The following is a 25,464-nucleotide window of genomic DNA, read 5'->3' on the forward strand; positions in this document are numbered from 1 at the left end:
TTTGTGAAATACTACCCTTGTGAATTATGTGGCATATAAGGTGAGTTGATTCATAATGCAATCATATTCACTACACTTACAAAATAAGAATCATACAATTGTCATTCTAATGATATAGGCTCTCACAAGCGAATGATTTATGGACATGAAGGTACTCCAATAACTCTTGCCATCAACATGTACTACAGCAGCCACAGCTTGAGGACTTATATGAACAGTTAAAGTCATTGCAATGAAGGTTCACAAAGACAGAAAATTCAAACTTTTGTTCACACTCATTACTCCTTATACAGTCCATGACATGGTCTTATGCCATATTTGATGCAGAATAAATGAAGTTCCATTTTGTTTTGTTTTGTTGGTTTTTTTTTTTTGTACATGCATTTGAACTGCACCACAGGGGTCAGTCAGCAATGCATGACACCACGAAGTCAAGTGCTGTCTAACATCATCCATGTGTGTCATACACACATTCCTCGGTTATTTGTGATGCACTATTGCTGGAAAACCCTTTGAATGCAGGAGACAGGCGAGTTGAATATGCTGTCACTTTATTGTTTTGCCTATATCTTAAAAAAAAAAAAATTTAAAAATGCTTACTACATGTACATTGTTTAGGGACCATTATTCCATTTCAGCCATGTTCATTATAAACATGCTTTGACATGTTTTGCCTAACTCTAACAGTCACCATTTCTATTCTATCTGTCAATACTTTGATCTATGGAAATGAACACTTTTCATCTGAACATTTATAACATTGTTATTTGCTTGTCTCATATCCTATTCAACTGTCTCTATTGCTTATGAAATTTGGTAGAATTTAGTAAGTCTAATTTGTATTATTATTGATCATGTATAACATTTGTTTAACTGTGAATCTCATGAAGTGCATTAATGTGCATCTTCTACATATTCCATTGTATTTGCATAAGTAAGATATACATACAATGTATGTTTTCATATATAATGCATACATACACTCTGTTTCATTTCTATGTAGATGTTGGTCGGTAGAAACCCTTTGAAAATCAGCAAAGCTGAAAGGGCTTTCAACCATGAGAGGAGATAAATAAACAATGTAAATACAAAATACCACACTGCATGAATCATTTCCTCATTTATTTTTAAAATGAAGAAAACAAATGCCGCGGGGAAATATTTCATTTGCACAACAAGCCACAACACACCACATCTTTCATTATAATGGTGTACGCTCTGTAATCTTGGCTACAACCTCCCACTGAACCGGCCAAAGATTTTGACGGATTACCCACTGTCATGCGTGCTGAAGTGTGCGCACTTATGTTACGGATCAGTTACCCGAGGCAAGACTTACATATCACACCAGAGAAGGGGGAAATAATATCACAGCACAACTGATGTTATCTCTCTAGGTTACAGTAAAGTCACGGTCGTTCATCACAACGTCAAATTCTATACGGATGAAAGATGTGGTGGATACGATTATTCATGTAGCATGTGAAGGCTGGAATGCAATGTTCTTATCGCTTGACACGATGACGTGAATCATATCAGATACACTTAAATGCAGCCCCATCCTTTGTTCTGTGTCTATTCGTTCTACACGGTTCTACATGGGTTAAAAGGTCACCGTGGGGGGGGGGGGGGGGGGGTAGGGAACTTTGCTGAACAGTGTTGGTATAAAATATAAAGTACATTACCATGAAGTGTGTTTCTCCTCCCATCTGCTCCTACGATGACGTCGAACTCAAACTCGGAGACCGGATGGTCCCTTGGGCTAAGCCTTGCCCTCCAACCAATTTCTGGTAAGGATAAATTAGAACACAAAAGGACAACAGTCATGAAATAACAGCCTGCATGTCTACAGGTAAAGTAGTCTGTAAGATAGCAACCCTTTGACGTCCCTGATACACACATTTCTGATAGACGGCAGCTATTTGTTTGATGAACAAACAGTGAGCATAAGGGGTAAAAAAAAAAGGAGAAACATGAGTTTGAGACTGCATGTTTTCATAATCATTATGTCAACATTATCAAAGGTATGAAAACATCCGACGATTTATAGAGAGAGATGAAATCAGGAAAGCTCAAGGAAAGCTCACAGATATAGTCTGACATATCATAACAGTGAAATCACGGTGCTCAAAAAAACCAAATATTTATTGTGAATTAGATACATAACATATTACATGAAACAAGCAATACATCATATACCATGTCCTAACATACATGTAAGTATCACAATACAAAATAGTAATACAAGATACGTACATATGAAGAGTTTATCACGAACCGCGTAAGTGTAATTTGTAAACATTTTTAAAAAGTCCATCACCAGACAGAGCAAAATAAAACCTTTCCAGGGTACCTCACTTGTTACAAAACAATATCCTTGAAGTTATTAAAAATATGCCATATCTTCTCACTATTTCTTTTTTTAAGCAGCTTTATGTGCAAATATCTAAGATTAACACAGACTGAGCTGACTCGCTTTCCAATAAAACTCTTCATATATCTAACATAATATGCTATATATTTTGCAAGGTTTTTATTTTCACAAATTTCTTTCGTCAGGTGCTATTGACGTGCATGCACACATTTCTCTATTCAGCACTGTCCTCCACGATAGCGAATCATAACCACGAGCAAAATTGTTCAGAAGTCCCAATTTGTAAACAAAAAAATTAGACTTGCTATAAAACATATGGCATATACAGTACATGATGAAGTCTATTTTTTAATCTGAAGAGGACTGAAAGGGTAAAGGAAGAGGAATCAGAAATAGGAGGAGAACAAGAACAAGAAGGATAAGGACGAGCAAGAAAAGAAAAGTGATAATAAAAGTAGAAGAGGGAAAGTAGCACGAATTGGAGGGATAAAATGAGGTGGAGGCGGAGGAGGAGGGGTAGGGATGGATGAGAAGTATGCAGGAAGAGGGGCCAATAGACTTGTGAGAAGAGAAGTAGTTATACCTGTGGCAAGAAAGAGAAGAGATCTAAAGACAACTAGAAAGGGATGATGTAGTCATATGTAATTATTTTGGGCAAGATAGAGAGAGTGAGACAGACAGACAGACAGACAGAGCTGATAAGGAGGGGACAATATTATCCCATTGGAAAAAGCAAAAATACAAGCCTTTTTTCTTGAATGTCAAAGCAATAAGGAGATGGAAATGAGAAACAGTGAAAAAAAAAAGCAAACAAATAAATGGCATGGGGAACTTGAGAGACAAGGAGAGAATAAATAAGACAGAGAGACAGAGAGAGAGAGAGAGAGAGAAAGGGCAAAAGAGTCTCATGCACTTGGGCAGGGATATTAAATTTCACACGTTAGATAAGCCTTCCCACCCCATGTGAGAAGATCCCGATCACAAGACGGCCCAATGCCAGCATGATAGCTCAATGATTCAGGCCTTTGGTTGCTTGGCACCCGGTCATCAGAATATTACTGTCAAATTTGTCACGCTACAGCGGGTGCCGGCCGCTAGTCTCCGGTTCGAAGCCCGGCTTTGAAATTTACCGCGGCTCCCGGGACTCGACACACTGGCCAGTGTGCCGCAGACATCCTTTGCTTGTGACAACTGTGCCTTGTCACACTTTGCGCTACAACGTCCAATGGCATCCACAGAACAGCCAACATTTACCCATTGAAATTAGGGACACCTCCAAGGGGGAATCAGGGATATACTTGCATGTTACATGTATCTCTATGGGTATTCACTATTGAAAAGCAATTCAAAAGTGATGGAGATTTTGATATTCTCTCGTCCAGACATGAAGAGATATTGAAGTTTTAAAAAAGCCTCCTGCAAAGTAAGGGAGATTTGGTAGTTCTGCATTCTATTAAATCAGTTTCTGTTTTGCTCTTTAAGGTTTTTCTTCATGATTTGTTACAAGAGTAATTTCTGATCTGCCAGTATTCCTTGTATTCAGCAGTCTATGTCGTAGACTAGAATGGCTTATTTCATTTTCTTTTTCCCCCCTCTTCTTCTTCTTTTTTTTTCAAAATTATGCTGCACCTTTCACCTCCTGCATCAACTACTTCCAGCCAACAAATAAAACCTTTCTCTGTGGTATTTCATTCTTTCCTCCAGTTTTTTCTATAAAATGAAAAAAAAACAACAACAACACCTATGGTAAAATCAGCTAATTCCACATTCCACATAATAAGCTGCTTGTGGAATGAAGGAACAAGGAGCAATACAGAAATAATAGGACCACATAAGGCAAATTCCCAAACACTAGCCATGCAGGGAACAGACTATGTCTCATAATAGCAGGGGGTCGCTCACAGTGCAGAGTATGGCAGCATGACTGGACGAGGGACTTCCGTTTTATTGCGGCTACCCTCGGACAAATCCAGCCAGGGGTGTTGATGCGCGCTATTTTTAAGTCCATCCTAATGGGATCCGATGGTTGGATTGCCTGTTGTCCTGATTCCGCTAACTTCAGCCCTGCCAAAAGTGATTTCGTCCTGGATTCAGGGGCTCTGAGTTCTATCCTCTTTCCCCATTCCCAATAATTCTCTATCCTTATTCTGCTTGGTTTGGTCAAGTTCAGAATCGATCACTTGTTGCTTACCTCTTTCTTTCAAAGGTACTTGAATGCTGAACACTCTCACTTTGTCTGATAACAACTTCAAGGTTACAGACACACACTAAAGAAAGTTATACTTGCACAGGGAACATTCTGTACATTCAAGACAATGCTTATTCTCACATTAAGCTGATAGGGCCAATATATCAAACTCAAGGAGGATATCAAAGAAAAGAAAGGAGGAAGATAGAGGAGGAAGAAGAAAGAAAGAAGCAGAAAAAGAAGAAGAGGACACAGTCCTCCTTTCCCATTCCCATGTCTCTATCCTTATCTCATTTGATTCCGTCAAATTCAGAATAGATCACATGCTGCTTGCCTTATCTTTTTCAAAGGCACTTTAACGCTAACTACTCTCATTTTGTCTAACACCAAATTCAAGGTCAAAGACGCACAATAAGAAGTTTATACTTGCAAAGGGAACATTCTGTACAGTTCAGGCACTACTTATTTCCACAATGAGCTGATAACTTGTGGGAGAGGATAAAAAGAAGAAGCAGGAGGAAGGAGGAGGAGGAGGGAGAGAAGAAGCAGAAAAGGAAGAGGAAACGGGAGAAATATGATAAAAGAGAAGAGAGAGCAAGCCAAGAAAACATGGAGAAGGTGAAGGAAGAAAAAGATGGATAAGAAGAAGCAGCAAAAAAGGAAAAGAAGAAAAAGAAGAAAAAGACAAATGAAAGAAAACAAAGATGAATAAAGGCCATTGGCACCCAGTCAGTACATATAAATAAAAGTAAATGTCACTCTAACATTATGACAATCAGAGGGTTAATGTCCCGGTCACTCACTTTCATGTTCCTGGTCTTCTGGTGGTTGCTCAAGGTCCTCAAATGTTACACCTGTATGAATCTCCACTCCAAAGATGAGGGCTACTTTAAGGACAATCACTTGTAGCTGCCGTATGCCTGGAGATGACAAAGATTATGGGGAGAAAAAAAAAATTGTTATCTTTGCTTTAAGTGCATGGCTGTTGCAATAGCTGCATTGCATGGAATAGCATCACTCTATTATTCAATATGACCATCAGGACATACATACAGTACGAGTAACTCCTCGAAATGAGCTGTGCTTTTCCAACCCATCCATTTAAACATTGTTCAGCAATCACTTAATGCATGCGTGGGCCCAAGGAAAAGGCCTCGTACTTGAATGATGCTTCTGAAATAACATCTACTCAAAAACATCCACCTTCGATACCGAAGCAAACACTGTTTGAGGTATGACAACAGCATTCCTCGAATGTACTTGAATCTTTCATGATACTGTCGCAGATGCTTTGATTCAGGTCTCTGCACTTCTGGTTTAACTTTTTTTTTTTTTTTGAGTACTTCCCAGAAGCTGTACAATGTGTTTTTTTAGGGTGAAGGCTGGACAGGGGATCAAGGGTCAATGTTGTAATTTTGTAATTTTTTGTTTAGTTTGATTTGTTAATGTCACTATTAAAACCTAATTCACATTGCCCTGTACTTGAAGAAAATTAGAATGTCAAAACCCTGGAGGTAAAGCTCAGAGTACACAGGTCACTCACTCTCCACTGTAAAACCTGAAACTTTTACATGCATGAAACTTTGGCAAATTTCATAAGAAGCTATTTAAGATTTGTGAAAGTAAAATGCATGCAAATTTTTTTGGTTTTTTTTTTTTAGTTTGTTTGGTTGGTTTTTTTTAATTTTTAAACACAAAATGCATTGCATGTCTGGAGGCTAATCTCAAAAGTTTTAGGCTGCAGAAAAGGCCACAGGCTCCAATTCGGGTAATTTTCATGATGCAATTGTTTCTGGTTTTATACAGTAAGTATAACGTCCTCTCATTGGTGTGTCTTACTGATATGGTCAATGGCTCCAGCACAGAATTTGCCAAAGAACTTCTTGGCGCCCAGGTTGCGGAGGTCTGTGATGAGGAAGGGCCAGAGATGGAGCACATTGTTCCGCGAGAAGCTCTGACGCTTCTCCACGATGACGACCTTTGCCCCCAGCATGGCGCACTCGATGGCCGTTCGCAGGCCACAGGGACCCGCCCCGATAATGAAAACCTGCACATGTTGGACGACAAATGGGGGGCAATGCATTAGACAAACGTAATGATTGGAAAAATGATGTTAAGCAAAGACAAGAAGCACTGAAGCCTGTAAAAATGTAATCCATATGATGTATTGCTTTATAAGAAAACAGAAAAAAAAGAAGAAATGCTTCCTGATATAGAAACCACATTGGTCACTCTGCTGGTGTTAAATGTCACTTGCAAAGCCCATACATATGTGACATGTTCCTATTTCGCAGAGCATTGTTATTTCCTTGTACAGCTGATTTTCCATACAGAGAGTGCACAATTCATTGGAATGAAGAACAGTTGGTTCATTCTATTTATCTCCTGACATTGGGCCGTATTACCATTTCTTTTTCTGTAAACACGAATTTGAAAATAATTGAATTAACATTTCAACACTTTCCCACGTTCTGCAGCAATTAACACAAAAACAAATGAAACAACAACAAAAATAGCGATTGGAAGGCTGCAAGCAGCACAAGGTAACACAAGTACACAGCCTAGAAAGTTAATCAGATTTTCAATGTCGCTTGTGTTTAGGGAGGAAAGCATGAACTCTCCTTCAACAATTTCTACATTTAAAAAAAGAAATATATAGGCCTATATATATATATATATATATATATATATATATATCACTCTTACTCATTTTTCCTCTTCTTCACATCAGAAGAGAATATAGACAGAAGTGGAAAAGCACCACTAAAATCTAATCTATTAATCACAAATCAAACTATCCCCGTTGAATACCCTGAGTAATCTTGACAATATTCTACCCCTCCCCACCCCCTTACAAAAAAAAAAGAGAGTACAGAGATATTGAAATATATAGACCAAACAGTATGTTATATGTACATAAAATAACATGCAGTAGAGCTCATTGCCATGGGTTTAATTGCAGGCATTCAGCTGGGAGAAGAGAATGTGGCATATGGTGCTGGCCGCTGGTGCACCTCCAGCCACCACCACACCAGCAAAGATCTGTCCAGGGATGACAGACTGGTGCCTGGCCACCTGCTAATTGCCATCACTGCCATCGCCATGGCGACATTGTTAAAACGTGATCAAACCACTAACGACACCCCGATTCACACAATGCCAGCCAAGTTCAACACAAAGCCATGACTGATGATTGGCTATGGTAGCACATTAGCCTTTAATGTGCAAATAAATACACTGATCTATTCTAAAGGCCATTGTATTAAAAAAATAAAATTGCTTTTCTGACAGACCATAGGTATGATATTACACGTACAATTGCCTTGTTAAGTCACAATGTCATGCCACTCAACAAAATAAGCTATTTTGAATCACATCAGTATGACCCATATCACAGGTAAGGGTGTTTATACTGAACATGTCATTATTATTCATACTGCTCTGTAGAGCCCACTCGATAACCAACTCATCAAATTCTCTACAATGTTTGCTGACTGTGAGCAAAATAAGATCAAAACTATTATTTGATGGCAACTAGATACTGTAAAAGTGGTTTCTTTCGCGGTGGTTTTATTTTCGCACTTTTCGCGCTTTGAGGTTGAACCACGAATTTAACATCACGCGAAAATGTTTTGAACTCGTCGCTTGTTACAACACTATCATTACCGACCGCGAATTTAAACACACGCGAAAAAGTCGGCACCGATGGTAACCGCGAAAGTTTCTGTATGCGAAAGAAACCACTTTTACAGTAGATGAAACTCTTTAATGCGTATCTGGCAATGCACCAACAATATTTGTCCTGTTTTGTTTTGGCTTGGCTCATCTGTCTAGTCCCTGGTCTGTTACTTAATCACTGCCAAAAATGTCTGAGGGCACGTACTCTGCGTTTACACCATTCCATAATTATATCTCTTGCCATGCCAAGCTTTTCTCTTTTAATACAGTTATTTTCACTTCAGTGTGCTCATAGTCTAATTGACCTGATTAATGAGATTCACTCAGTAACGTAACACAACACCTCTGACTTGCAGGTGGGTTACTGGGAGCCAAAACAGAATGAATATCTTCATCGCCATGAATAGAAGGAGCCCTCCAGCAATCACAGCAAGTAAAGATGGTGGGGGGGGGGTGTCTTTTTTCTTTTTTCCTTTTTTTTTAACAGGGATGGAGAAGACAGAGAAGCCAGGGAAAAGAGTAAGAAAGAATGCAAAGGGAGGGATCAACTGATGGGGCTTTTAACTTATGACTCATAAGATGAACATGTCACGTTACTGCATTATTTCTTTCATGATCAAGTATAACATTTACACATCTATCAAACAACTATGGGCCACAGGCAGTTAGGGAAAAATTTAAATACAATGTGCACTCAAAACTTCTCATTGAATCGAAAACCAGTTGTGAGGCTAATATGAGCAAATTTTCCTTTTAACAAAATGGCATTTGTAGATGAACTTTGAAGATATCTACCCAGTTCAGAAAGAAAAAGAAGAAAAAGAATAGGGGTGATTCACTCATCCTCAGAGTGCATACAGCCATAATAGTGTAGACTTCTGTAAAGAGTGAATGACACCCTGTGGCCAAGCTTCTAAGCATACTGCGGTCTGTCTGCTAGCTAGGGCACACATCAAGAAGCCCACCATCAAATATGATGTGACAGCTGCTATGGAATTCTCTCTGTATTGCCCATGTCCATTGGCTCAGCGAAGGGATTCTCCGCACAGCCTTTAAGCACCCGCTACAGCTCAATATTGTACAAAGTGAGGTCATGGACAAATCATTGAGGGCATCTCGTTAAGAAGAAGGGAAGGGGTGGGGAGGAGGAGAGATCCTGAGGCTGGGTAAAAGCTGCTGTTTGCATGACTCATTAGAATTCCTGAACGCTGCCCGATTGATGTCGAAGTAGGGGACAGACTAGAGCAAGAAATTCCAGCAGTCTTACTTTTCAATGCATCAGTCTTCCGGTTTCATACCGTGCCTCTGCATGTGCGTCGTCCTCGTCGTGTGAGGGTACAGCCGCATCTTTGTTTCATGCTATCCTCTCAACTCTAACAACAGCTTTCCTGTGCAAGATGTTTATCATTTTACCTTTGCTGATGGCATTTTGTATTAAGACTGCATGAAATTCTCTAACATAAGATGTTAAACCTACACCTCTTTGCCATTTGAGTTTTCTTTGCATGGTATTGAAGATTAGACAGCTAGCAGACTGCTCAGAAATTCTACGGGAACTGAACTGCACACACATAGGAAGTTCTACTTTTAGTGAATGCAGAAATATGAACAGAATGTGTCAGTAAAGTTTTATGAACATTGAACTATCTTTTAACAAGTTTAGCTTTCAAAGTCTGTGGCTAAATTAATGTGTCATCGAGACTAGATTACAAGGCTATAACAGTTTGTGATGTCACCGAAGTGAAACAATTTGATTTTTCTGGCAGAATGACAGAAGGAAAAACAAATAAACATCACCTTGATATATGCCAATAACAAGTCAAGAGAATGTGTACTTTTCATTAAAAAAAAACATTATTAAACACTTTAATTGTATCATTAAATCTTTCAGTCTATCATCAGCCAGATAATTGCTAATTTTAGATGGAAAATTATTTCCCTGTTGATCTTTTTTTTTTTCACTTGGGGAGGGGAAGAAGAAGTGTTATAATCTCTCATTAGCGAGTCTTATAAGGACTAGTAAGCAAACATATGATTTTATATGCTTTTATTGGCACTCTGATTGATGAAATTAAAATGAATGAGGCCGATTATGATAGGGAGGGGAGCAGAACACAGAGACTCCAACTCTCCCGTTTTCGACGGGAGATCTCCCGCCGAAAACCCATTTTTGCAAAATCTACCGTTCTCCCGCTTGAGATTTAATTTCTCCCGCCCTGGCTCTGTGTCTCCCTTTGGAAAGGATTTCTTACTTATTGCTATCGTATGCTGAAAAAATAAGCCTTAGATAGCACCAGAGAGCATCTAGAACCCTCGGAACTTCGCGCTTCGCACATACATCAACTTGGAGTCTCCCATTTGCTAGGGGTTTCAGGCAGGAGAATCTCCAGATCAGAAGGTGCTTGGGGTTGGAGTCTCTGAGAACATAGCACAGATGACATAAGTACAACTGTGAAATGCAGCTTGAGATTGTGGGATAGTGGTTTCAATGGCAGCAGGCATGATTTCAGTGATATATTGGGAGTGGTGGTGGTGATGGTGGTACAAGTTGTAGCGATGCTGAAGAAGTTGCAGCTGACAACAGCCACACAGATATTAAGACTACTAGAGAGCTTGAGACTGCAATAAATACCAGCCTACTAAATCTAACCTCCACCTTTAACTTATATTCATCACGATCATACTGTCATTGTGCTGATAAAAGTGCTCTCTTGATTTGGTAGAAACATGTTGAGACCTTTAAATACACAGGTGACATTCATGCCACGTTAATCATTTTTACAAGGCAACCCCCAAACAAAGAACACAAAATGTCTGTTTAATACAAAGATTTCGAACTAAGTGCTTAAAGAGGATTCAAGGGATTATCTTGACACTGCCTTGTCCTTGTGAAACACATATACTATGCTCAACAATCATGGTTAACCATGAAACGCATAAGCTTGCAAACCAAAAGTTAGCTTTATTAGAGGCTAACAGAGCGCCCATGAAGGACTTATTAATCCAACTACAATCAGCCGCAATCGCTTGACAGCTTGCACGTTCAAAATCCTCAAAAGAGACCGAATCAGATCAGCTTTTGGGTAGGGTCCAAGCCCGCTGAATTCCCTTATGGCATTGATGAGCAAGTATCATGGGTGGAAGACACAATGTGCGATGTAACAATTCTTGTTTCATCATGAAAACTATCAAAATATTAACTGCTTTGTTAGAGATGACAGGTTTGACAATTATGCGACAATGCTTGTCTAATCATCCATATTGCAATACTCCTGGTTTGTTAGTGATAAATGATTGGACCAATATGTAACATAATTTCCCATCATAATCTACAATGCACTGACGTAGCAGGTAGGCCCTATGTGTTTGCTGAAATTATAAGAATTCCCCTTGCCTCACATAATTGGCAATTCTAAGCTTTTACAATTTACAAAGAGTGTGGTTATTACACCAACAATGCAAATAAAATGTCATTTGCCACTGGCTAATGGTTGCAAGGGCCACCACAATGACTTTATATCACAACTTTAATACATGCCATTTTATGAGGTACTAGCAGATATTTCACTATGAGGTCATATAGCAGATATATTTTCTATATATACAGTATATAATTCACGTTCCACACTTGCTTTAAAAATCAAATACAAGCAGAAAGCTACAAGAAGGCAAGTCCACACACTGAAGCTACCAAAGGACTTTTAATATGTGTGAATTTCTTGGAAGATGAATGTAGTATATAGCACCAACACACCAGTACCATGGGTTGACCCAACAGCTTTTGTAAAGTTGTGTAAAACATATGTGCCACAAATTATTCGAATCAACAGGACTATGTGAAATCAGGAGGTTGCAGGGGATTACATGTTCTATGGACTTGCCTGTATGGGCATCTTGGCATGGGGCCTAAAACCATACATTTTTCTTGCTTGAATGTGAGGTTTTAGTTGCCCCAAGCCGAAGCAAGTGGGCCTGTAGCATCCTGATGTTGGTAATCTACTCTGCTACGGGTGTGGGGTTGGGGCTGGGGGACTGGAGGGAAGAGAACTGCTGCTGATTAGAACGAAGCACATGCCCTGGGTGGAGTCTTAATGTAATCTCAACAATGACGCAAATCCTTAACGAACTTGATAGAGTCAACATTGGCAGACCTCTCCGTGAACTGAAACTACAGTTTGTAGGTCACTTGCACTGATGAATAAAAATAATAACGAACCATTTTTATAAAGGGCACATCACAATATCATCCCTATGTGCTCTAGAAAGAGAGAGCCTTTCAAGGACATGAGAATGAGGAGTTTGACCGTCAATAAAATTATATCATTTAATTTATTAATCATGAAACATTGTGTTTTAAGGGTAGCTTTAAACTCATCAATCGTTTCTGATGTTTTAATCTTGTCAGGGATGTTATCCCACAGTTTATGTATTTATTTAATCCTGTTTTCACAGGGTGGCTCCATCAGTGAGTTGAAAACCGTTGTTTAGTGGAGGCCCTGCATGGACTATAAACACATGTATTCATAAACAGTTCAGGGAAGGGCGATGATTGAAATGATCTTGCGCCATAACCGTGTGTGTACATTATCCAAGTGGAAACGAGTAGGAATTTGGACTGAGATCCATTAGGTGTCTCCTGGGATGATATTGGACCAGCAATTTGTGAATACACACAGACAAGACCCACATTATGACGGACACTGTACCCACAAAAGGCAAAGTGGCATGTCAGATGACTATTCAATAACTCTTATTGAATAGCAACAGACGGGGAAAAGTTCACCCAGGGTGAAGACTGCAAATGTGCAGCTCTGCAGGACGCCACAATTATTTTGTAACCCAACCCAGAAATTTGAAGAGCTCTGGCAAAAGGAACAGAATCCAACAGAGAGTGAAAGCGTGCAAATGCTCAGTTTTCCACCAGTGTAAACTCGATACATTTTAGAATTTGTGTGAGTTGTGCTTGGAAGAATGTCATGCCTATAAATAGTTATAGGAATCAACCAATTAACAAAACAAAAAAAATGCAAGAAAAAAATAGTGCAGCCTTTGCCTTACCTCATGATCATAAATGCAACGAGGTGTCTTCAATATCGTACGTGAAAAAGTAGACTCGGTAGAACTGCTCTCAGACAAAAAATGATGAAGTACACGTTGTACCTAAATCCACTTGGGGAATCCCACCCAATTTGCAGCAATTTTCCATCAAATTTCATAAATCCTTCCAATCATAAGGATGATATTCATCAATTGGGCTCATTCTACTCTCTCTGCTTTGCATGCATGTTTGACTTTTATTTTTTTATTTCTATTTTCTTTTCTAGTGTTTTTTGTGTGTGAGTGTGTGTGGGGGAGGGGGGCTGGTGTGTGTGTTCAGTTTTTGTGGGGGGGGTAGAAATGCAGGGCCCTGGGTTTTTCTTTTTTTCTTTTGTCTTTTCTATTGGTATTTTCCTACAAAGTGTTAGAACTAGTTTGTCTGACAAGATCTATGTTACATATGGACAACTCTCCCTCACCCCCCCCCCCAAAAAAAAAAACACATCCCTTGACATGCTACATCTACAGAACAGGACAACCCACAACCTACAGGGTTTGGCACCCATCCTTACGGGGGCCAACTTACATTGGTGTTGGAGCACGCCTTGCCCTTCTTGTACTCCTTGCGGTTGGCCCGCTTGTCCAGCTTGGCCCAGAGCGACTTGGCCTTCCATGAGTTGAGCTGGGACTTGAAGCGGTGGTAGAAGTTGTGGTGGTCGGTGAAGGGCTTCAAGCCCAGCTCCTCGCACAGCTGAAAGAAAGTCTTCAGGATGCCCTGGAACGTGCCCGCTTGGATGAACTGGTCGTAGAGGAGGTCCTTGGTGCTGCCGGGCGGGCCCCCGTTGGACTCATCTTGTATGCCCGGCATGGTGGACAGGGGTCTGCATAGGAAAAAAAAAAAAGACTACGTTGAAAAAAAAATTGAAGACAGCTCCCTTGAGATACAAGTGATGTGCTGCAAATTCAAATATGTGTACCTATGGGGACCATCAAATCATAATGAACTAACAAGTTTAACCTTTTGGATATTGTTGCACATTGCTAATGGCACATTCACTCACAGAATGAATGGAAAAGAGCAAATCACACAGAGCACATTTTGTTATTCAATTCGTAAATCACCACCATTTACTATCAAAAAGTGCACAGTTTCTGAAACTGTCAGCCATTTTGTGTAATCAAGGTAAGTCGTCCCATAAGTAGCTCCATGGTCGTACTTTTTCAATGGGAATGATTTCGCAATGGTTAAGCAGATCTGATCTGAGACAAGTCCCCTTTGAACATCCAAAAAAAAAAACTTTTTCATACATGTATTTTTTTCTTCCCGGCAAATAATTCATAACACTACATACAGAAGGGAAGTTACAATGCATTTTTTTTTTCTTCAAATGTCAAAGCTCTTAGCTATTTGTAACAAAATATTTGCATAATGGGAAAAATGCAATGCCAAGACAGATCGGGGAAAAAATACACCAAACTAACACATAAGCAAACCAAATCAACATCACACAAACAAGAAACTACAAAGTATGCACATTCCTCTATACAAACATTTCCTCTAGGAATTTTCGAACACACAATCAAATTCAATCTCAGAGCATGCACAGTTGGGTGATATATAACACATGAGGGGCTTTTCGACCCAAATACCACATTAATGGGAGAAATATTTGAAGAATGTTATTTTCTAATATAATTTCAGCAGCCTGGATGAAAATCAACTGATACTAGCATCACATTCACACAGGACAGTTTGTCACTGGCAACATGGCATATCAGCAGTCTATTTTAAAGATTTGAGTGTGCATGGCGCATATGTGTATGCACGGTTTAAGATCTGAGTGTGCATGGTACTCACACTGACTGTGCACAGTTTACTATCGTCACATGACTGGCAGCAGGGACATCATTGTTCAGAGGCCCCAAAATAACTCTTTGTCATGAAGCTGGTTCAAGAAAACAGAAATCTCAAGGAAAATTAATTCTAATATCCTGTGTACTGTGCTAACAAAGGCTTTTTATACTGATGCAAGATGCAGCGTTACGTCAGGGAGGTGAGGTTTCCAACCTCCCTGGTTCTATACATTGTGTCCTCAAAGGGAAGGGAAACAGACCGGAGTGAGGCATCATGGGAAACCACAGGGTGATTGTACATGTAGCTTCTTCTTTTTTCCCTCTCTCTGTAGCATATTGAACAAATAATTTCATAATCCACACACAGTACTACCATATTTCATCTCTATACGAAAACCTAGAATGCAAAACAAAAAGCAGATAACGGATGAACAGTCTCTACAGAGTTTCATTGAGTCTGTGAGTTATCATGCGTCTAAATGGCAAATAATCCAAATTTTCACAAATTGGGCTGTAAATGGTTGTACTCAGTATCAAAATGGCCTTTGTCAAATTTTTGGCATTAACTGTTTCTGAAGGGTCGAGAATATACAAAAGCACTTTTATTCTCTGATTTCTACCTTTGAATGATGAAGTGTCTTCCACTCACCATGGGACAATCTTTATTTCCTAACTTGGGTTTAATCTTTAATAATGTCATCTTTATTATAGAGGCTAAGAATAGAATGTTGTTGCACACTAGCAAGGTGCAAGCTCAGATTCCAAATCTAAAATTGGCCTGGTCTCTAGTCTAGACATGATACTAGGCATTACCTTGGGCCAAGAAGCAAGAACATCTTGCATCATCCCAAACATTAAAAAAAAAATGCTATGCCATCAGCTTTAATGGTTGGCAAAAACAAAATAAGTAAGAAAAATATGTAGAATTTATGAAGTTATCAAACAACACAACAACTGAACTATAATGAATGGTAACCCGAGACAATGATTAATATGTGATTCACTGTCTTCAGAGGAAACATCCATCAAGAAACATAATGTAAGGAAATCAGTCTAGAAAGATAACCATCTTGTGTCTATAGATACAGATATCACAATGAACGCAGTGTAAGCAAGCCCAAGCGGTTATTCCCAATGTTTGAGGTTTGTAACATTATTGGGCCTGATCTATTTGCATGTTCTGAATTTAAAAATATTATCTTGTACTGATCAAAGTTTGAAATGATACACACCTACACCCAACCTACACTGTACATCAAGACTATAATATGTCTTTTCAGAGATTTCATGACTACAAAGATCATGTGTATACATGTAATGTTGACAGACCCTCAACAATATCTGACTCACAAAGTTTCCACCATGCTACTACATCCAATTCATTATCAGAGCCAAACCATATATATTAGCAGTGAAATCTTAGCCAGCAGCAATGAGTGCAAACTGTTAACAGTTCTAAGGATGAGCACTCTGGTTGTGAAAAAACAGTTTAAGGGTTCAAATTTGTCCTGTTTGTCAGCAATTATTTGGGATCCAGCATTAATGTCAGTGCTATAAAATCGTTATGACGTTTCTCAGCCTTAAAGCTTTTCTAACTAGATATATCGCTACGACGACTGATATGCCTCCGCCATAATGCATGGTTCTCCTAATAGGTCTATAGTACAATGTCTTGACAATGTGTGATGACAGTTTCACACAATTGGCAAAATATTAAAATGACAGGTTTGACACAAATGTGCTGAATGTTCACTTTCCTAGAACTAGGTTCAATTGGATGAATGATTAAAATGTCAGAGTGCAGGTATTTGGGGAACTGATGATTTTTACTTGACTTTTGACCCTTTTATAAGGTTATGCATTGAGTAATTTTCAAGGTATTGAGAAAAAGTATAATTTCAGTATCAAATGGGAAAATAGCATTATCTAAACCTGGCCTTTGACCTTTGACCTCACAGTTCCAAAGAGAATCACTGTTAGGTTGAACATGCATAAATATGTAAGTTTCATGATGATACCTTGAGTTACTTTTGAGATATGGAGGAAAAAGTGCAATTCAGCACTTTCACTTGACCTTGGACCTTTTGACCTTTGACCTTTTGGCAAGAAACTTCCCACAGAATATATATTGGGTAATACATGTATACATCAAGTTAAAAAAAAAAAAACTTCAGGCATTGCATAAATATAAGGAAAGTAGTGATATTTTGAGGAGTTGACCTTGACCTTTGACCCCCTGACCTTTGAACCATGACCCCCAACTTCCCTAGATAATCACTGCCCATTGGAACAAGCATATATACTACGTTCCATGAAGATACCTTGAACCATTTGCGAGATATGGAGAAAAACATGAGTTTTCAACCTTTTTTTTCACAAAATAACCTGTGACCTTTGACCTTTGACCCCGTGACCCTAAAATCCAAATAGAGTATTATCCCCCAGGATATATCCTCATACCAAGTTTGATGTAAAACCACCACACGGTTCTTGAGATATCGACAAAAACAAAACGGGATGGACGTACGTACGGACGGACGGACGGACGACCCGAAAACATAATGCCTCCGGCCACTTCGTTGGCGGAGGCATAAAAATGCAATACCATTCTACATTCAAAAGAGTGGAATAAAAGAAAAAAAAACAGAATGAATTAAGTTCTGTCTGATGTGGACAAAAGCTAAATAATAAAAAAAAAGTTATGGAATATCATAATTTCAAGTATTAATCCCCATTAGAAATGCAAATTAGATGGTGATGTCATCACCTCCGAAATCTCTCATTGACCTCCACATTAACCGTCACATTTTATTATAATTATCATATCTTTCTAAACAAATGAAATGAAAATGGATAGAAGAATAGCTTCCACATCATTTTATTGCATTTTGGTCACTGAGTAAGGATGGTTTGAAGAAGGTGAGGATTGTAACTGTCAACTATCACCCCAAACAGGGATTTGTACAATTTTTCTGTATACACCCCAATGGAACAGCTGTGAGGTGATGCTGGGAATGCCCACTTTGTAAATAGCACGGAAGTATTCTGAGGGCTAAAAATTCATATTCTTGCTGGAAAACCAGTATTTTCACATTTCCTGCAATACACATGTGCAGTACAAAAAACAGTATTTTCCATGAAACCTGCAATTGTTTTTGCTTTTTATGAAAAAAAAGACCAAAAAAAAATGATAATTTTGACCCCTTGAGGAGAGGCTGTTTTGCTATAACATACATTTCTCATACACACATTCTGCCCGAGTATACTAGTCTTCAATGGGTTAAAATATTGCACTACAGTCTGAGTTGGCATCTCTGGTTGATGACATCATCACTGCAGTAAATTCATTGGAGAGGTTTGTGCTAATCACTGCTCCCTGAAAACATGTGAAACTTTAAAATTTCTCTTTCCTCACAATTCTAGTTTGATCAAAACCTAGTTTGAGATTACTACAGCTATTCAAGTCCATGCGAATATACATGTAGGGTAGAGTTGCACTTTAACATTAGAGTTTGGCTGATGACGACAGCAGCAGTGGATACCCCTCTCCTTGGCAATAATCTCTGCCGGATGAGTCCCCCCACTTTCTCGTCACTGCCACCAGCGACCTGACACCCTTAATGAATGAGAAATACAGATGTCAGTATCACTCAGCATTGTCTTCCGATATACCAGGGGGCAATTTAAAACCCTGTGTGCTGGTATGGTCATGGTCTCTGAGTGGAGACTATAACTCCTAGGATTCCTTCTTCAAGATTTTGAATGTCAGGTTTTGTTATTGTTGTTGTTGTTTTGTTTTTTGAGATATTTATTCACTTCCAATCAAATAATACAAGAAACTTTTGGTATTACTGTATTAAGAATAAGTCTTTTAAAGATAACTGAAATAATAATACATTTATATGTTTCAATATCGCAAATGACACGGCAATAGTACAGCAATCACTGAAGAAAAAAAAATGGAAGTATATTATCTACCAATCCCCAAAAACAATACTCCATATAGCTAACCTAACTACTCTTCCTAACCATATACTATTTTACTATAAACTACTAAAAAAAAGAAAGAAAAAAATGTCATGGATTAAAGAACAGATATCACGGCATAGTTTTTTCCCCTACATTCTTGCTGATTACTTTAAATGAATATGTGAATATCTTGCTATTACAGTTGTAATACAAGTATATGGCAAATACTGCAGTTTTGTGAGTTTCTACTGTCAACCAACAGGACAGAAAGCACAATATTTATGCTGGTAGGCTACCAGGATGTATACACTGTATTTACAATGCAGCGTTCACATAGGGTGAGGTAAGGGACTGATGAAGTACACTGTATTTGCCATTATCTGAAGTTTTTCATACCATCCCATCTAAAGAGAACAGTTGAATTTTCTTGGAGCTCAAACTGCTGGAGGGAGTTTAAAAAAATAATAATAAATTAATCAAACCTCCACATGTGTAGGTACACTAAGTGTAGGACCTACTTTTACAAATAGAATACAAGAGAAAAGGTTCTCTTTGTAACAAAAAAAAAAATAGGGACAACACTGCTAAGGAACAAAAAAAAAAAAACCCAAACCCCCAAAACAGCGAGTTAGCTTACATGGTTGTCCCATCTTCTTTGATCAAGCAGAACCCATTCAGGGGAGGAAATGACATAGACAATGACTCCAAATAAACTGTAGGCAATGATGACCTTTGAGGTATTTTTTTCCCCTTTTCCTCTCATAAAGCTTGGCACATCTTCCATTCAGATGGTGTAACAGTACACCCTACCAGACAGCCCGCAGAGGGAATTTCCTACTCAAAAATCCGTTCTATAGGGCTGTTCCACCTGGGAAGTAGCACGACATTTCAGACCCGTAGCATGTGGATTCACTGAGTGGGAAGGTGGGCTCAGTTTGGGTAAATTCAAGAATCCCTGGTAACGAACTTTATCTTTTAGTGATCGTGAATTCTGTAATCTCATTGGTCAATCAACCACTGAATATATCCCGTATTCCATGATAAGGTCATATTGTGCGCATGCGCTGAATCCACCACTGAATATATTCCGTATTCCGTGATATGACAACATGATATTACACAGCTAGCTGCGCATGTACCAAAGACGCTTATAGGAAAGTGTGCGCTAATCCTGTACAAAACTAATGGAGAGCGCGCGGTCCTCAGGCGTATTACGCACATAACCTGAGACCACTAGACGCTTGATAAACGACAACAGCAACTTGCCTAAATATATCTGGTTACTGCAGTATCTTATGGCGTGTACGTACATGTATTTGTATGCGCGCATACAGAAATCAGCTCGCGACACGTAGGCCTAAGTCAACATGGTCATGGCTGACAGCCGGCGATTTCAACATTATTCACAAGGGGAAATCAGCGAGAAGAAGGTTAGCACTTACACTTAAAAAGATAAAATCGTTACCCCCTCCTTGTTCTTACGAAATACGGGAAATATCTACGGTCTGGTGCCATATTCCATTCGGCCTCCGGCCTCATGGAATATGGCACCAGACCATAGATATTTGCCCGTATTTCGTGAACAAGCAGGGGGTAACTAATAGTGTACAGCGTTAGCACTGATCTCTAAGTAAGCATACACACAGCCGAAGAATTTTGACTGGAGTCGACAGAACTTATACCAATGTGTATGTGTTTCAATGCACACATTCCCCGCCACGTGGCTTATGGGCGCTACTTGTGGTTTTGAATGTAGCCCCAGTGGGCAGCGACTGAAGACCACCCTATGGGGTCTTTAAAGTGCAATTCAGCACCATGTGCAAGTTGGCTTTGATGAAGGGAGAAGTATCGGACAGCTAGAGTCGTAAAAGTTTCCTCTAAATCGGACCAGAAATAAGAAATTCAAATACAGAAGTTACATTTTTATGGACTAAAGCTTTCCGGGGCGAGGGGGAATAATACTATCACTCATTTCTATCAAAAGCAACAGAAAAGTGTTTTCTTTGAATAAAAATACCAAAACCTGTTTGGGAATTTAAAAAAAAAAACAACAACAACGAACCAACAATTCGTACGCATCATATGAAACTGAAGCTCTACATATCATATCTAATCTTATCTTGGCAAGTTCCAGTTGCCGAAGGAACCATACATCATGTACAGTACGTGTTCTGATTCTGTAACCATTACTTACATACAAACATTTTAAATTGTCAAGATTCGTTTTTTCAATAAACTGTCATTTTCAAGCAACCAAGCAACAACTAATCCAATTTTGTATGAGCTCCTGGGCCGTCGATGCCTGACTATTAAAAACGTGTGTGTGTGTGTGTGTGTGTGACTGTGTGCATGCAATGAGATGCAGGCGATGTGAAAACTTTTTTTTTTTTTTTTTGCCTGCATGATCTCATTCCTACATCAGCCTCCTCTAGCATTATATTTGGGAATAGATGATCACTTGTTAACATCCATGCAAACTTGCATAATGCTGCATTTTCTGGAGGTCGATGCTACAAGGGACCTCCTGGTGCACAAACATGACATTCTTGAGCACATAGTACGTTTTCACGATGCTGCTGCATACAGACTTTGCATGTTCCTTCAGAAGCTTTCGAAAGGGCAATCCACCTTTCTGACGATACATCCTGCAGACCCACGCCTTCTACGTAAACAATCTGCCAGTTCTCATCCGGAGCCGGTCCAATCTCGTTCCTCGCGAGATCAGATTCAACTTTGTTAACGCCGATGCGGCGCGTAAATCCAGCTTGTCACATTCAGATTGTGGTAGCAAAGAAATTTTCAAGCACTCGAGACAGCTCATAAGTTCTGCCTCAGATACAGGGTATAACCCTAGAGTATTAATCCACCTCGTCTTCATATACTCCACAGCAGCTTGCTGGGAACACATCACCAAAATTAAATATAGATCACAAGCATGCCTGCAACATACATACTCAAGGCCCCCCTTGGGGAAAATGAACATACATGTACTGCCTTCCCCCTGGCATCATTGTGGACAGTCAAGTGTAATATATATGAAATATCAAAATCAGAGATGATTGGTCTCGTGGCCCACAATATGTTTCCAATTCCACAACAGGTTTCTTGAATTATCTAGTACTGGCTCCAAGGTTCTCTTGTTTTGTTTGTCTTAACAATCATGTTATTGTTTTTTTTTTCTGCTTGCCATCTCATTCAATATGTGTCCTCATAGGTCTTCATGGATTCTGCCCTCATCTCATGTAATATCTTCCTTTTTCTCATATGTCTGTCAATTGCAGTAAATCATAATTTCATCAGGGGTTGAATACTGACCAAAAAAAAAAATAACAATAATAATTTTGTCACAAAAGTCTCCTATCAGACGCAAGACAATTTTCTCCCCCCCCCCCTTTTTTTTTAAATATATAGAAAGTGGTTTTACTTGTTTGGAAAACCTAAGACATCTCGCTGTATGCTACATGAATACAACAAGCCCACAGGTATGAATGTATGTCAAGCCACCTGTGTACTTGGTATTATCCTTTTACAAGTTTGCATGCTTTACCCAACTACTTCTTCTACTTCTCAGGTTTTACTCTTGCCCCCTTTTTTCTACAGTTACTGCTGATCGCTCAAATACTTTCATAATGTACAAATACTAAACAATGTTGATGATTCTACTTCTACACTGACAGAGTACACTTATTCATTTTCTAGAGAGATTATACACTTGTCTCAGTGCCTGAAGCCACAAGGAAAAGGGGGGGGGGGACGAGTTCTACGGATATTGATTATGTACGCTTGTACCCTTCAGATCCCCCCTTAATAAGTACGAACATCTCTATCATCAGCCAATAATATTGCATCAACTTATATTGCCCGTAAGAGCTATATTTACATCACTGGGGGCAGGCAGGCAAACATACATAATTTGCACATGTACAGTACGGCATCCTGGCAGCAACATACTTACAGGATGCTGCTAATGTTCATTACATGCCTGAATTAAGGCATAATCAGCCTCAAACTTCACAAATATTGTTCTTGTTTTTTTCGTCTTCTAGTAAATGGCACATGTGGGTCAAGGTAGTCATGGGCATATTGAGGTATCCAAATAAGCCTCTAGGAGGCACAAAAACACACTGACTACATACTTGCATGAACTGTTTTTGCTGTTTTTGGTTATAGTTGGTTTTTTTTTTTTTCATAATGCAATTTGATTTCCCCCTCTCAAACCTCTACGAGCCATCACGTTTTTCTCTGTCTATGACCCGTTCTTACACGTTGTATGGAGAAGCTAACTGTCAGTGGCAAAGTTTTTATCAGATCAGAGTTACAACTTATCAATAGTGCAACGCCCTGTGGTCTCGTATCCACACATTTGTGGGAGCTAATACAATATTTATTACTGCTTGACAGGAACCATGTTGACAAACAATCCTACAGTAAAGTATCACAAATACAATTGTAGGAACCTCCTCCTAATAGAAGAAATAAAAGCAACGGACACGCTGGAGGCTCAAGAAAAGACTAGGTGGTCAATGTAAAGTGCTAGGCACACTGACAGGAAATTTTATGATATTAATATCTGGCACAAGAAAAGGAAAAACAAGTAATTTGATTTCCCATAATAGGATTACTCCCTACTTAAAGGAAATTGTTAAGGAAGCTAAAACACTGGATATTTGATCATTTACAAAAAAAACAAAGCAAACCAAAACTGTGGTTGGCACTCAAGGGACCACCATTGCTTCTGTAGTGATGTTATTATATGCATGGGTGTATATGGGCATGCATGTTTCCGATCATGGAGCTGGGAGCTCAACTCTAAGACCAATGATGGGATTAATCAGCAGGTGATCACCGGGAAATCCCTCGTTTGGCAAACGAGACATATTTCAATGCCACCACAAAAAAAAAGAGGAAACAATAATGGCCTCTCATCGCTGCATCGTCAGACAGTAGCACGAAGAACTACTAAAGGCACAACCACAGGTAAAAACATTGTTTACTTTTCTCACACTGCACTATGCAGTGAAGATGAGTCTGTCTGGAATAGCCCCAGAAGCACACATCACACTCTTTAAGATTTAGCTCTTTGAAGTTTTCAAAGTTACATTTCTTCTTTCATTTTGCTAAGCACATTATATCATCCCATCACAAGAATCAACACTTACAAAAAGGAACAGATGGTGTGTCCTATCTGATTTCTGGGGGAAAAAAACAAACACAAACAATTTGGATCATGCAGTTTAGATTTTCACAACACCATTGGAAACATTAAATCCTGAATAAGGTTCATCTGCCTGGTGATTTCATAGAAATGTGTTCTTCTTTCACAATCACGAAAATTATTTTGTACCTTTGTGAGTACTTTTGCCTCCTACTAGTGGCTTCTTCAATTGATACCAGGAAAACCGCTAGACAATGAACAGAGACTCGGGCCAATGTATTCCTCTCACATGCATATAATACCATTCTCTCACATCCAGCGTCACACCGCCATCTACGACGCAGTCTGAAGAAGCCACTATAGGAGGCGAAAGTACTCACTAAGGTACAAAATAATTTTTGGGACTGTGAAAGAAGAACATATTTCTACCACTGGAAACAGTCTGAAGTCGTACAGAGTAAAGAAATGGGTTGGTAATCATTCACTCTGCAACAAAGTTTCACTTGAACCAATTAGAGTATTAAAAATCAGTGATAATTTTACTCTTTGAATAGATATAATCTGTCATCTTGCAGTCTTAAAGTAAAGGCCCTGGGAGTAGGCGCATCATCTAATAGATGTAAGCCAGTAATATTTTTAGCATCATTTCCTTAGAAACCGTGGCATGAGCCAGCAATCCCCCACAAGCAAGGCAGGAAGTCGTAGCATTCGGCGAGAAGGAAACGGAGGATGCACAATCGAAGGATTTATCGATAGACCTTGAACAAAATTGCTTCCTGTACATCCGACCAAGAACAACAAGAGCTGAGAAAGCATGCACCCCCCTCCCCCATCCTCTCCCCCTTCTCCCTCCCATCTTACCACTCTCCACCATCAAGTGAGTCAGATCGGGAGAGATCACTGCAGGATTTTCTACAAATATTATTTTCCTCTGTAAAATATCTTTCTTTCCCTCTTTTGCTTTTCAGTGAACTTGAAGATGATGGCATTTGACTATAATTGCAGCCTGTGTCAGAAACTTTGATGGTACTGGGAGAGGATCTATTCATTATTTCCCTGCCAACCTTTCATACAGGATACAGTAAATCATTCAAATCACAATGCAAAAATAGAGATAGGTGTGTGCTTCTTTTGCGAGCAGAAGTTGAAACGTTCAGTGCCATCGACTTCTATTTTTACCCCAAATCTCTATCATACAGACTACAGATG

The 25,464-nt window shown here is 39.2% G+C and overlaps 1 protein-coding gene across 1 annotated transcript in view; it reads right to left on the minus strand.

The window, feature by feature from the left end:
• LOC139709398 (uncharacterized) overlaps positions 1-25,464 on the minus strand; it is a 99,726-nt gene that overhangs the window by 69,405 nt on the left and 4,857 nt on the right. The window contains exons 2-5 of the mRNA XM_071621368.1: positions 13,864-14,158; positions 6,402-6,609; positions 5,366-5,482; positions 1,686-1,787 (exon numbers count right to left, since the gene is read on the minus strand). Of these exons, the coding sequence (XP_071477469.1) occupies positions 1,686-1,787; positions 5,366-5,482; positions 6,402-6,609; positions 13,864-14,158 (722 nt within the window). The remainder of the gene's footprint in view (positions 1-1,685; positions 1,788-5,365; positions 5,483-6,401; positions 6,610-13,863; positions 14,159-25,464) is intronic.

This window comes from Diadema antillarum, unplaced genomic scaffold (genome assembly GCF_040938485.1).
Source record: "Diadema antillarum isolate AM-2024a unplaced genomic scaffold, OU_Dant_1.0 scf00000037, whole genome shotgun sequence".
Classification (NCBI taxonomy): Eukaryota; Metazoa; Echinodermata; class Echinoidea; order Diadematoida; family Diadematidae; genus Diadema; species Diadema antillarum.